The sequence below is a fragment of the Neofelis nebulosa genome, chromosome 3, assembly GCF_028018385.1.
Source record: "Neofelis nebulosa isolate mNeoNeb1 chromosome 3, mNeoNeb1.pri, whole genome shotgun sequence".
NCBI lineage: Eukaryota > Metazoa > Chordata > Mammalia > Carnivora > Felidae > Neofelis > Neofelis nebulosa.
In genome coordinates this window covers 191,397,217-191,410,312 of record NC_080784.1, presented here as the reverse complement: position 1 = coordinate 191,410,312, position 13,096 = coordinate 191,397,217, and the positions used below count along the sequence as shown (strand labels likewise).

General features: G+C 36.2%; 1 protein-coding gene across 9 annotated transcripts in view; it reads left to right on the top strand.

The window, feature by feature from the left end:
* SLIT2 (slit guidance ligand 2) overlaps positions 1-13,096 on the top strand; it is a 374,128-nt gene that overhangs the window by 14,226 nt on the left and 346,806 nt on the right. For all 9 annotated transcript variants that reach the window (XM_058722984.1, XM_058722986.1, XM_058722982.1 and 6 more), the window contains one exon: positions 2,195-2,266. In XM_058722984.1, the coding sequence (XP_058578967.1) occupies positions 2,195-2,266 (72 nt within the window). The remainder of the gene's footprint in view (positions 1-2,194; positions 2,267-13,096) is intronic.

The following is a 13,096-nucleotide window of genomic DNA, read 5'->3' as shown; positions in this document are numbered from 1 at the left end:
TGAATATTTGTTGTCTGTTTCTTGAGAGAAAAATATAACAAGGTCATAGTTAAGTTTTATTTTATGAAAATTGTATAATAGTAGACTCTGGAAGTCATCCTCCCTCAGAAATACTCCTTCCTTTCTCCATTCCCAGCAGACAAAAATAAATAAGTAAAAGCTTTTGGTTTCACTTTAAATTTAACCTTGTTATATGCTTTATTTATAAAAATTAGCGTAAGTGGAAAGAAATTCCACCCTTTCACCACTAATTTTACCATTTTCCCCCTAATTGTCTTGGCATACTTTTTTATAAGTGTGCATTTTATTAAGTGCCTAGAATGTTTCTGTAGATAATCAACTTCTTCATAATGTGAGTTTATGTAACAAAAGTTACAGTCTTTATCATTACCTCATGGCATTTTGGAGTTTGAAGAAGTTCTGAAGTTCAGCTGGTACAATTTTTCACCTAATGCGGGAGTTCTTTTGATTATGTCCTTTGCAGGAAAAAAAAAAAATACACACTGCCTCTGCTTGGATAAAAGTGGAATCAGAAGTTGAGTTTCTCAAGGCAGATCATTCCATTTCTTCTAATTCTTGGAAATTCACTAATTCTTAGAAAGGTCTTCCTTATAATATACTCTCTTAAGAAATGTATTCACTAGTGCCAGTTCTGCCCTCTGGAGATTAAATATAATTTTGCTGCTACCAGATGGCCATTTAAATATGTCAAGATTGGGGCGCCTGGGTGGCTCAGTCGGTTAAGCGTCCGACTTCAGCTCAGGTCATGATCTCACAGTTGGTGAGTTCAAGCCCCGCGTCGGGCTCTGTGCTGACAGCTCAGAGCCTGGAGCCTGTTTCAGATTCTGTGTCTCCCTCTCTCTCTGCCCCTCCCCTGCTCATGCTCTGTCTCTCTCTGTCTCAAAAATAAGTCAAGATTGGCATGCTTTCTTTTCCTGTCCTTTTGACATTTATATTTAATACTCAAGTTTCTTCAAAGTGTCGTTAGTTTTCTGGACCTCCTTACTCTCCTGTAGGGCAATAGAAATTTATAAATCTTTTTTTTTTGCAACTTGCAAATCATTTAAATGTACATTTTGCATCAGCTTATCATGTAATTTAAATTTGGGAAAAGCAGGAGTGCCTGGGTGGCTCAGTCAGTTGAGTGTCCGACTTCGGCTCCGGTCATGACCTCACGGTTTGTGAGTTCGAGCCCCGCATCAGGCCCTGTGCTGACAGCTCAGAGCTTGGAGCCTGCTTCGGATTCTGTGTCTCCCTCTCTCTCTGCCGCCTCCTCTGCTCATGCCCTGTCTCTCCTTCTCTCAAAAATAAATAAACATTTAAAAACAATTTTAAAAATAAATTTGGGAAGAGCAGAGATGTGAACATTTATTTTTACTGAAACATTAACGTGTCCACATGAGATGAATGGGATTGAGATCCTAGTACATCAGCATCAGGATCTACCCAGCCTTCAGGAAGTGTGCACAGTCCGGAAGAACTTAGTTACACAGCATCAGGGCTTAATTGAGTTAGAGTTGCAGTCAAATTTTTTTCTAAACTCTAAAGTTACATTCATATCAGGTAAACATGTAAAAAAGCACGATCTAAACATTTTTAGCCACTCCTATTCTGTTTCAGCCTTATTTTCAGTTAAGGGTCAAGAACTGTGGATTTAGGTTTGGACTTGGCCGTTTTCTTCTGCTTTCGCCCATAGGGACAAATCATGCTGACATTTCCTCACACTTTTTTTTTTTCCCCCACAGCTAAACAAAATGCTAACAAAATTGAAATTTCCATTTCCCCACAATGCCTTGGCTAAAAATTTAGGTCATCTGGGACAGTGCATGAATTATCTTAGGGCACCATTTACTGTGGTGTTTGCATTGTATCTCACACTCACCTAACCTAGACAACAGAGTCCTAGGCCAGAAATCCTTTCTCGCTGTGTATATTCTGGATGACTGATGTTGCACAGGATGTGAGGTTAGGGTTTAGGTGCCGGTAATCATCTGAGTAAGCATAATGGAAAATTGCTTTAAAGAGTCAGGTAACAAAAGGTGTAACCAACTTTTGATTTGCAATGCTTGAATTCTTTTGAATGTCATTTCTTCCTTTCCTGAAATACAGGATGAGGCACAACACTACCAAATCACAGACTCATTGTTGGGTATTTTCTATGTAACATACGCTTTGTTTTTGTTTTTCTCAAAAGGCGTTTGAACAGAAATCACCTTCAGCTGTTTCCTGAGTTGCTGTTTCTTGGGACTTCGAAGCTCTACAGGCTGTAAGTAGACAGAAATAGTTATTGTTGCTTTGGGTAGTACCTTGTATTTTAATAAATGTATTTTGGATCTGTTTCCTTGTGCTTTCCTGGAATCTATTCACTGATAGATTAATGGATTAAAAGCTTGCTTGTTTTTTCTTCTTATGGAAGTTTATGATTGGTTTCCCAGTGGTTCCTGTTGTTCTATTTGGTTAGCATTTAGTGGTTCATGTATGTGTCACTGTAATTGTATTATTCCTTTTTGGTTATGTGATGAGGAGGAGATTTACCTTACTTTTTTATGGAAACTTTTGATTAAGTTCTGAAGGGAAAATTTGCCACTATACTTCCTCTGAAGAGGAAGTTGGCAGTGTTTTCTTATAAAGTTAGGGTTCTTAATGTCAGCTTTCTCGACATTGTTTCTGTGCTGGAGTCGTGTTTATTAGTCTGGAAATATTATTATAAGGTATTTAAAGAGGGCTGTAAATTTCCTCTTAAATGTTCCTTTTAAGGCCAGAATTCCAAACTCTGCAATAGGAATGACCGTAAACGTTTCCTCACAAATATGTCATAGACTGTTAACGGAAGTGCTCCTTTGGAAAGAACATAATGTGAGTTTTAGGCAGAATCAGGTTTTCCTCCTTGGAATGCTTGTACACTGACCTAATAAGTAATAGTGAAAACACATTTTTGAAAGCTTTTAAAATTAGACTTTCAGCCATATGAGTGATTTTGTGCAGATGGGAGATAAGCAACAAATTGTTGGAAAAACAAAGAACGATGATTATTGATGTTCATGGATGTCATGAAAGAAATTGGGGATATATAGAAGAAATTCCTCGGCACGCCTTCCACCTGGATGGTAGGGGACGTCTCGTAGGTTCCTGTTTGTGGGGGAAGTGAGCGGATTCCTTTTTTTTCGAACTTGGCTTTGTCGTAGCCTATGAGTTCAATAGTGTTGTTACCAATTCTACAAGTAGGAAGTCTAGCAACACTGCCCTCGAGCCCTCCCTGCACTGTGGCCACGGTCTCTGTTCAGTCCTCCTGGTGCCTTAGCTCACTACAGAGAGAGCTGGCTCAGTGGGCAGATGTGCAGCCAAACGAACACACTGCATCTCCCCTCTAGAGTCTCACTTCCCTGGTACTGGTCCTCTGAGGACAGCCAAAGTCGCCTGGCAGGATTTCTCCTTTTCCTTGGGTTCCCTGCCAGCTAATTAGCTCCATTTAAGTAAATTAAAAAAAGGAAAAAAAAAAAGCAAAGAAACTTGAAAATAGACTTTTAAATAAGAATTCTTTACGGACTAGTTTGACCAAGGAGATAGAATATTGAACATTGTAAAGATGCTAAGTTGATACTGATGTAGAAATATTTGTGCTTAGTTTCTAAGAAGGGCCACAGAGAGGGTTTTAGTTGTGATTCTGCTTTCTGCGTTAAGCTTTGGTGATGGAGGAGACTGGAGAATGGACTTCAGGTATACGATGAGGGATATGAAACCACCACTTTGCTAATAGTGCCCATGCAAAAGCAATTCACACCAGTCTAGGAAATTTTCCATTTTCTATGTAGCTGTGAAAATATAATTTAAATGAATGACTGTCATCTACGATTTAAAATATTAAGCGAAAGAGGGGAAAATTAACTTCAACACTACCTCAGAGAAACAAGAATGTTTGAATTTTAGTCTACAAGTACTTGGTTTACTTTTCTTAGGAGGCTTCAGGTAGTTTAATCCAGCGCAGAATCTTCTATTAGTAAATTCTATTCCATGGAACAGTTTTCCCTCTTAGACAATATCACATAGTGGACCAATGGATTTTTCTCTTATATTTTGTTATGACTTTATGACTTTAGGAAGCTGCTGTGTGAAAAGAGACCTGAAATCCTGAAGAAGTAAAATTAAAGAAACAGAACCCATAAAACTCTGAGGCAGTATTTTTTAGTTAATTAAAAGCATGTAAAAATATGAGAAATGGACAGCTAGAAAATATAGCTATAGAAAACAGAGTTGTGAGTACCTGTTCGGCTCAAATGATTTCTTCTGGGGAGTTTGGGAAGATAAAACTTTATTTCTTAGGATTAGTTGCAAGAGGGGCTTGAATGCTTTGATGTTCCTGAAATTAGAGATTGATGGCATAATGCTTAATATTCGTTGGGATTTACCGACTGACATAAACACTAAATACACGTAGAAACAGTGGTGTAATTTTTTTCTTCACCCTCACACCGGGAATCTTCCTTTGAATGAAGGTACTATTTGTCCCACCCGGATTCGATATAGTGAATTGTTACCAATGGTATTTCTCTTGAGAGGGTAAGTTATAAGCTACATGTGACCACTTTTTTTTTAATGATGGTAATCATTAATTGGAGTAAACAACCAGCATTAAATATCTTTAATAAATAAAGAACCAAAAGCTTGTGAGTCTGACTGCCTGGCCAGTGTAATTTCCAAGAGGGAAGGATTCAAGCTCAGGGTTTCTTCATGTGATACAGGTGCCTAGTAGTTCACCCGAAACAAATGTTCCAACAGATGGAAAAATGTGCCCAGATCGACAGACAAAAATCTCCTTTAAAACATTCATTGAAAAATGAATCTTTCACAAGAAGGATCAGTGACAGAACAAAGGATACGGGGTTTCTGACTAATACAGAGAATATATGTTGGGACAGGGAAGGTATTAGCCTGGTCTTTGCATATACATATTAAGCAATCCATAATTGCCCTACTATATAATGCGGTAGGGACCTACACATCTAGAATTCATGAAGGAAACACATTTATAATTTATTTTCTCTTTAAGTTGTTGCATCATTCTAATTAGTATCTCCATTTCTTTTTCTCACATACTGTATTTGTTACTTAATACTTTTATTTAATGCTTTTTTATCCCAGTATATAACTAATGAAGAAGTTCACTAGTTTAATGTGTAGTTCACACTACTGACGTCTGATTTTTATCATTAGGATTTAAGCTAGTCTGATGTACTGGACATTATGCAGATTTTCTTTGCACTTTTGTAATGAAAAATCACCATTTGACTCTTGGCAGAAAATGAGATGCCAGGTGAAGAAGCACACATGCTTTTTTTGGACTCTAAATGCAATATAAAAGAAAAAGAGGGTACGCTGTATATGAATTATGATTCGACACGGTTGGTTGCTGCTAGCGGCCAAATATGCTTTTCCTTTGCTGTCTGCTCCAATTTCTCTTTGGACGGGTTGAGAGAGCACTACATGTTCAGGTCAAGATGTTTGCTCAGAAATAGTAGTACAGTTGCAGCTGTGTTTGTTGGAGCAGGAGACTAGTTTAAATAGCATTACCATTTATCCAGTCCATTAACAGAACTCTGTAAAATAATACCAACTCTGCATAAACTACAGGACAGTGTAATAAAATTACAAGCACTTGTTGACAGATGGAAAGTGTAAGTAAAGGGAAAGTAAAGGGCCCTAGGTTGGAGGTTAAAAGCGACAGCATATAGTTTCCTTAACTTGCGTAGATACGCCATTCTAGCCTCTTGCTTGTCCCCCAAACTGGTGTCGCCTCTTTACTATCAATTTAAGAGTGGAGAAAATTATTTTTGGAGCAATCTGGAGCTGATTAACTGAGATTTTTAGTCACTTTTGAAATGGGCGATCGTGATTGATTGAAATTTATGAGTGGCATTTATATATATGAGTAGCATATACAAAACTTCCTGATAAATGTAACCTTAAAGGTGATTTACCGGTGAGTGATTCACACTTTTCAACTTGAGTTTTCAACTACTAATCCAGGCTCATTAGAAAGGAATTTCATTGGTAGTACTGCGGTCGAGCATTTGGTTATAAATATTTGTTTTGTGGTTTTCAGTTTATTTCTTTGAGTATTATTATATTTACCCAGACTTCTAACATAAACTTAAGTATCCAAGGCACATGGCAGAAACTCATTTTTCACTTGTATCTACTGAAACAAAACAAAACTAACAAATGAAATTAAATACATAAGTCCCAGTGATTCATTTTCTCTACTTCTTTGAATAAAACCTTTTTATTTCTGGTTCACAAGTAGCATTTATTATTCCCCAATGAGCTTTGGGGCCTCTAAATTATCTAACATTATAAATAGTATTTTTAAACTTAAGGACTTTTTTATGGCCTAATGACTACTTACCTGAGACAAATAGATTTTGACCGCTTAATTTGGTTGGTCAGGTCACAGTTCATTTACTGTCAGATAGGATCTCAGAGGCTCAAAATGTTTTTGATAATAATAATCAGGGCTTTTGTTTAGAAGAAAACTTAATTTTTGTTTTATTAAGGTAAAAATTAATTTGCGAAGTACAACACATATACAGTGAAGCTATCTTTATTTTCCTTTCTTCTTGCCCCACAGAAGGACCTTTACCATTTGTTTTTGTTTTTGAGTAGTTGTAAGAGTAACATACCCTCATATTAGAAAGGTCTGGGCAATTCAGAAAAATAGAAAAGAGGAAATAGAAATTATTCATTACCTTGCCATCCAGACATAATCACTAGTAAACGTGTCAGTTATTATTAACCTAGTTTACTTTTTTTCTGTGATTATGCATATAAATGCTGATATACATTTATTACAAAAACATGTTTTGTTTTGTTTTGTTTTTTTATGTCCCCAGGGTCTAGTATGAGGCTTGACCTTTAGAAACCTCTCAGTAAGTGTTTGATGTCTTGAGTTAAATCTCCGTCGGGTTCAGGGTCTGTAACGTGAGTGAGCAAACAGTAATGCTGGGACGGCATTATGAATAATAGAGAGCCAAATTAAATTTAAAGGGTAACTTGGCTAATTAAATGTTTAGTCCCCTTAGGTCTTCTAAACATTGAAGGGTTTGGGTAGACACAGTAAAATAAAAATAACCCATTTTTCACATAAGCAAAATATCCGTTAATTTAATATAATACCACATTTCTATAAAACTATATAATTTAATCTCACAGGATTCTTGTATTCAAGGATAAAAACAAGAGCGCCACAGCAGAGCTTGTATCAAAATTCCTCTTGAATTAATTCCTGCCAGCTCTGATTAAAGTGTGGGCTCCTCGAGGTGTCAGGTGCCATAGTTTCCTGCTCCCTTTCACTCTTGGCCTGTTTGGCCCCTGCCACAATAAATCCCACAGTGGTTGTGCAGGAATTGCAGGTTGCAGTTGCTACGGTTACCGTCGTCCAGCCAGACCCACATCATTACTCATCTAGTGAGCTGCCATGATGGCTACCGCTGCTCTCCATTGCCCAGGCTGCCGAAGGGCTTCGTGTCCAGACGATAAAAGTTCCTCGGGTGTGGTGTGTCTGCCTTACCATTTGGTTCAAAGATACACTATTTGTATTGCTCATGCTCATACTTTGTGAAGGGGAGCGGGTTGACTCTTGATCTTTGAAAACTAAGAACCAATAAGTGAGATAAAACTTAGAAATGTGTTAACTGTCAGTGGTTAAAACACCAAGTCCCTTATTATTTATTCAGTAACTTATTAATGACCTATCATTGCACCCAAGGGACTCTGCTCTTGCCACTTAGAGAATAGAGATCTACAAGGAACATTTCATTTAAAAAATTAAAAAAAAATTACTATTGGGGCACCTGGGTGGCTCAGGTGTTTGAGTGTTTGTATCTTGATTTTGGCTCAGGTCATGATCTCATGGTCATGAGTTCAAGCCCTGTGTCAGGGCTCAATGCTTAAGATTCTCTCTGTCTGCCCCTCCCCTGCTAGTGCGCACGCTCTCTCTCTCAAAATAAAATAAAAATAAAAAAATAGATTACTAATTATGTAACCAAAGGTAGATAGACAAAAGACTTGATACACGGGTATCTGAACACACTTCAGAATAGCCATTACCACTTGACATGAAGAAAAGAGGCAAGCCATGGAGTAGGACTTACTTTTGATTTTGATTTAAAATCAACACGTAATCGGGGGTGCCCGGGTAGCTCAGTCGGTTGAGAGTCTGACTTCGGCTCAGGTCATGATCTCATGGTTGACGAGTTCGAGCCCTGCGTTGGGCTCTGTGCTGACAGCTCAGAGCCTGGAGCCTGTTTCAGATTCTGTGTCTCCCTCTCTCTCTGCCCCTCCCCTGCTCACTCTCTGTCTCTCTCTGTCTCAGAAATAAAATAAACATTAACAAAAATTAAAATCAACATGTAATCCTATTATTTAGAAGTTATAAATGTAGTGAGGATTAACATTGTACTTGAGATTTTTGCCACGCCCACGCCTCACGTTGATAGTTTTATTTCAAAGAGATTACAAGTAAAAGCTGTTGCTTAAGAAAGTCAGAAATTAGTAGGTTTTTGTTGTTGCTAACCCACAGAATATACTCTGAATGTGAAGTCTACAGCGTAATTAATTGCATCAACTAGAAGAATCTTTTCCGTTCAAGTGTACTTGTTTAAATAGTTGCTTTCCCAAATGCAAATGTTTTTATCTGCACCAAGAAGTACTCACAATAGTGCAATTTGAATTTGGAGATACTGTTGTAGATACTGGGGAGAGAAACCAGGGTAACACTGTGGCCCCGGGTAATAGGTGGTATATGTGGGCCTCCACCATGGTTAATATCTGACCTGTAATACGTAAATTAAAACTTAGTTCATCAAAAGGGATTGTGTTTGTTGAAACATGAATTTAAGTGTATGTTTTTCATGTGAAAAAGACATTTTTCAATACACATTATCAGGGAATATTTTAAAATTTGGTGACAAATTATGAAATTGCCACTGTTTGGTGACTAAAGTTTACATAAATAATTCCAGGAATAAGTGTCCATAGGATTCTGGTTCTATTTAACTAATTTTAGTGTATTGACATATGTTTTAAGACCCTGAAATCAATTAATTTATAGCATAAGAGAAGGGGCATATAACACTAGTGTTTAAATACCTACTCAGCTCTGCTATCTTTGGAAATCAGGTGACACCCCTGGAGTCAAGTTTCCTTATCTGTAAAATGGGAATGATCATATTTTCCTCCTGGGGATATTTCCAGTCATATTATAGATTCTGTATTCAGAAGAACATTGCCGGGGCGCCCGGGTGGCTCAGTCAGTTAAGTGTCCGACTCTCAGTTTCGGCTCAGGTCATGATCTCATGTTTTCATGGGTTCGAGCCCCGCATTGGGTTCTGCACTGACAATGCAGAGCCTGCTTGAGATTCTTTCCCTCCCTCTCTCTACCCCTCCTCCTGCTCATGCTGTCTCTCTCCCTCTCAAAATAAATAAATAAATAAATAAATAAATAAATAAATAAATAAAACTTAAAAAAAATTATTAAAAAAAAAAGAACATGACCAACTTTCCAGTACGGTAGAAATTGTACTACATGATTATTGTCTCGTCCTTGCAAAATAAGATGAAAAAAAAAATAGTCACACAGATGTCTTTGCAACCTGCCTACAGTCAGAAAATCTCCTTGTTCTGTTTCACCTCTGTCTTGCAATTTTTCTCGGTGTAATAACACAAACATAAGTGTAGCCACATTATTTTTTTTCATCACTAAAAATTAACATAAAATATGCATCGTTTTATTTCTCCTTACTTGGCCACACAAGATGCATTAAGCCCAGAATGTTCTTAATGAGATCTCTTACCCTATCCCAGTTGATGATTCATGTAGTTTTAAAATTCCTATATAAGATGAATTAGCTATAGAAACAGAGACTGTGACTTAGAAGCTGTGTTACGCCTGCATATTTGGGTTGTTGTCTTAATGATGTGTTTTTCCTAAATAAATAAAGGAAAAATATGAATTAGTTTGAAAATGCTGCGTTAACTCTTCAAACTATAGGTGAACTATTGTGAAAGTTATTCCGAAGATTGCTATGTTGCTAAAGAACATTTTTATTGCTAATTAAAATTTCAATCTTTAAAACCATATAAGATAATTAACCCATTGATCTTGTAATATGCAAATATGGTGTGATCTGTGGAACATTCTGTCATCTTTACATAAACTGCATATGTGATTGTAAGCGCATTTTTAGATTAAACATATGTCAAAATGCAGTGCAAATTGCAAATCGTTTAGCACTTTGGATTTAAACAATATTTGATAATGAAATAGATCTCAGCCAGAAGCTATTTTTGTTTTGTTCTGTTGTTATTATAACTCCAATACTTTTCATATGTACATAAGCTTTGCAGGCAGAGGGACCATGTGTATGTCCTCTTTTTGTTACCTGTTACCCATAGGCAAGGTAATCACGGTCACTGAATTCTTCATAAAAAGTTGAAAAATTGTGATAAATGTTTGATAAATTGTGATTGATGTAAGAAACTTCAGGCAGGAGTTTTTCTTTCTTTTTTTCTCTGAAAAACTAAATTCTAGAGAGGGAAGCAATGAAAAGTAAAAAGGCCTGTTGGTGCGATACCCATGGTGTAGGGTACGGCATGGCTGTGTGAAATATTATTAAGGGAACATCTGTGCCTCTTGAAATCTCCCCCAAATGAATGTGTACAGCTAAGTATGGCAACTTGATTTAAGTGTTTAAAAAAAGGTCTTAAAGAAAAGAGAAATAAATACGTCTGGAAACAGAATGGGAAAAGATAGCTTTGCCCCGTCATGATAGGTTTCTTCTACTAGTGAAAGATTAAAGCTTGAAGTATGTGAATAGCTGAGAACAGCACAGAGAAAGGTTGATTGCTTCCCCTCCAACAGTTCCAATTGATTGAAAAAAGCCTAATTTAAAGTTCTGTTTGTTCTATGTCTTAAACCATCAGAATTCTCTTTTAGGACCGGAGGAATGCTCCGGAGGAAAAAGAATCCAAGGATAAAAAGTCATTGCAAGCCAACAATTGTTCCTAATCCTCACAAAATGCTGGAGAAATTAAATTTATTCTTTATTGCTCAAAGTGTTACCTAGGTCACTGGGCGATGGGAAAATTGGACTGGAAGTCGAGTAGGCGCAAGCTTTGTTTTGTGTCTAGATGCTTAACCTTAGACACGACAAGGCGTCTTAGAGTGTGGTGGGAACTTGGTTCAGAGCGTTAACACCAAGACTTTTATTACCCCGGATTTATAATAGGCTGTGCTGTCAGGAGATGAAAATGTTGTGTTTACATTGCAGTGTTAAATGATCATTTAATTAACACCTAAGGAAAAAAAAACTTGTGAAATTCTTAGCAGCTTTTATTGTTGGTTTCCTGGGAGGTTTTAATATCCAAGTTTCATTGAGATTTCTTTTTGTAAGTAGAGACACAAAAGACATTATAAACTTTTTAAGGAGGATAAACAGTTTAACCTTGACCCTTTTTTTCCTAAAATATTAATTTAAATTACATTTTAAATCTGGTGTGCTTATTTAAAAGGTTCCTAGACTAATATATTAAAAATACATCTTAATTAAACACTGTATTTTTGTGTTAACATTTAAATATTTTTAAATTTACATTCTATCCTCTACTGTAAAACATTTGAAATTACCAATTAGTTTATCATAAGAAGTTTAAATATGCTTAGCATACTAATTACACATATTTTTATATCTTTTAAGCCACTGCTATGGTTACATTGTTGTAAGAATCCAGGTCAAAATATGTAATCATAGGTAAGCAAATTATATGGGGGGAAAGGCTCCTTATTATTATATTATCATCATGATTATCTAATTGGAGATAGTTACTATCGTATGATAAAAAAAGTTTACACATAGACAGTAGGATGAATGACGTCATTAATATTAAATTCAGACGCACTTCATTAATTATGAGAAGATTATATGCTGTCTAATACCTTAATTTATTCTTGATCTTTTGTTTAAAAAAAGTTACCTAACGGGAATGGTCTTGAGGCAAATTGATAACATTTGGAAAATGCGATATGTACTGCCAAGGGCAGCTGTTCACTCGGTAACACTGTGTTTTGCTAAAAGTATTATTAGAATTTATATCTGTTAACTCCTCTCATTTTATCTGGATATGCAACTTCATATTCAAGTATATGAAAATTTTAAAAATATTTACTAAGTCATTTTCTGTTAAAGTAAAATCTCTCTTAATTTTTGCAGAAATAAGCATGCTGTTATAGTGTCATTTTTCTGAGGACACTGTTTTTGTTCATACGGAAACTAAAAATGTTTATGCCTTTTTTTAAAATTTAAATTCAAGTGCTTCAGGATAAAGCCCATTTTCTGTATTATTCATGGTAAAAGAGTGCAAGGAGGAATCAATGTTATTAAAATCTGTTAATAGAAAGCCCTGCTTGGACCCAAGAATTATATTCTCATTCACAAAATACTGCTGAACATAGTATAGGCACTTTCCACAATGTTATATGCTCTCCTTCTATCAAATTTCAGTTTTTCTCCAAAATTGTCCTTTTTTTTTTTTAACCCACTGATCTTTTTCTTCCCAAAGCTGCTTCTCTATCCAGAGTCTAATAACAAAAACCAACAGATAGGAATATTGCTTTAAATTTTGTTTCCTTCACATAAGGATCCACTTTCAGATTGAGGTAGTTACAAAACCCAAAATGTTCCGAAGTTAAAAATTATGAAAGGGAGAAAAGTAACACATTTTGGTTATCTAACATATTGGATAGCTAGTATATTCTAAATTATATAGTTTATTATAGTAATTGCTATTCCAAATCAACCAGGTAGTGTGTGTGTGTGTGTGTGTGTGTGTGTGTGTGTGTGTGTATACATGCGTGTGCCTGGGAAGTGGGGTTACTGAGAGAGAAACGTAAAAATTTTTTGAATGTTCAAAACGCTTGAAGAATACAAATTTAGGGGAATTTACAGGAAATTTCACTTGACATAGATAACTATGTTGCTTTTGTTCTAAACAAGTCAATGAGGGGCTCCTGGGTGACTCAGTCAGTTAAGCATCAGATTTGCGC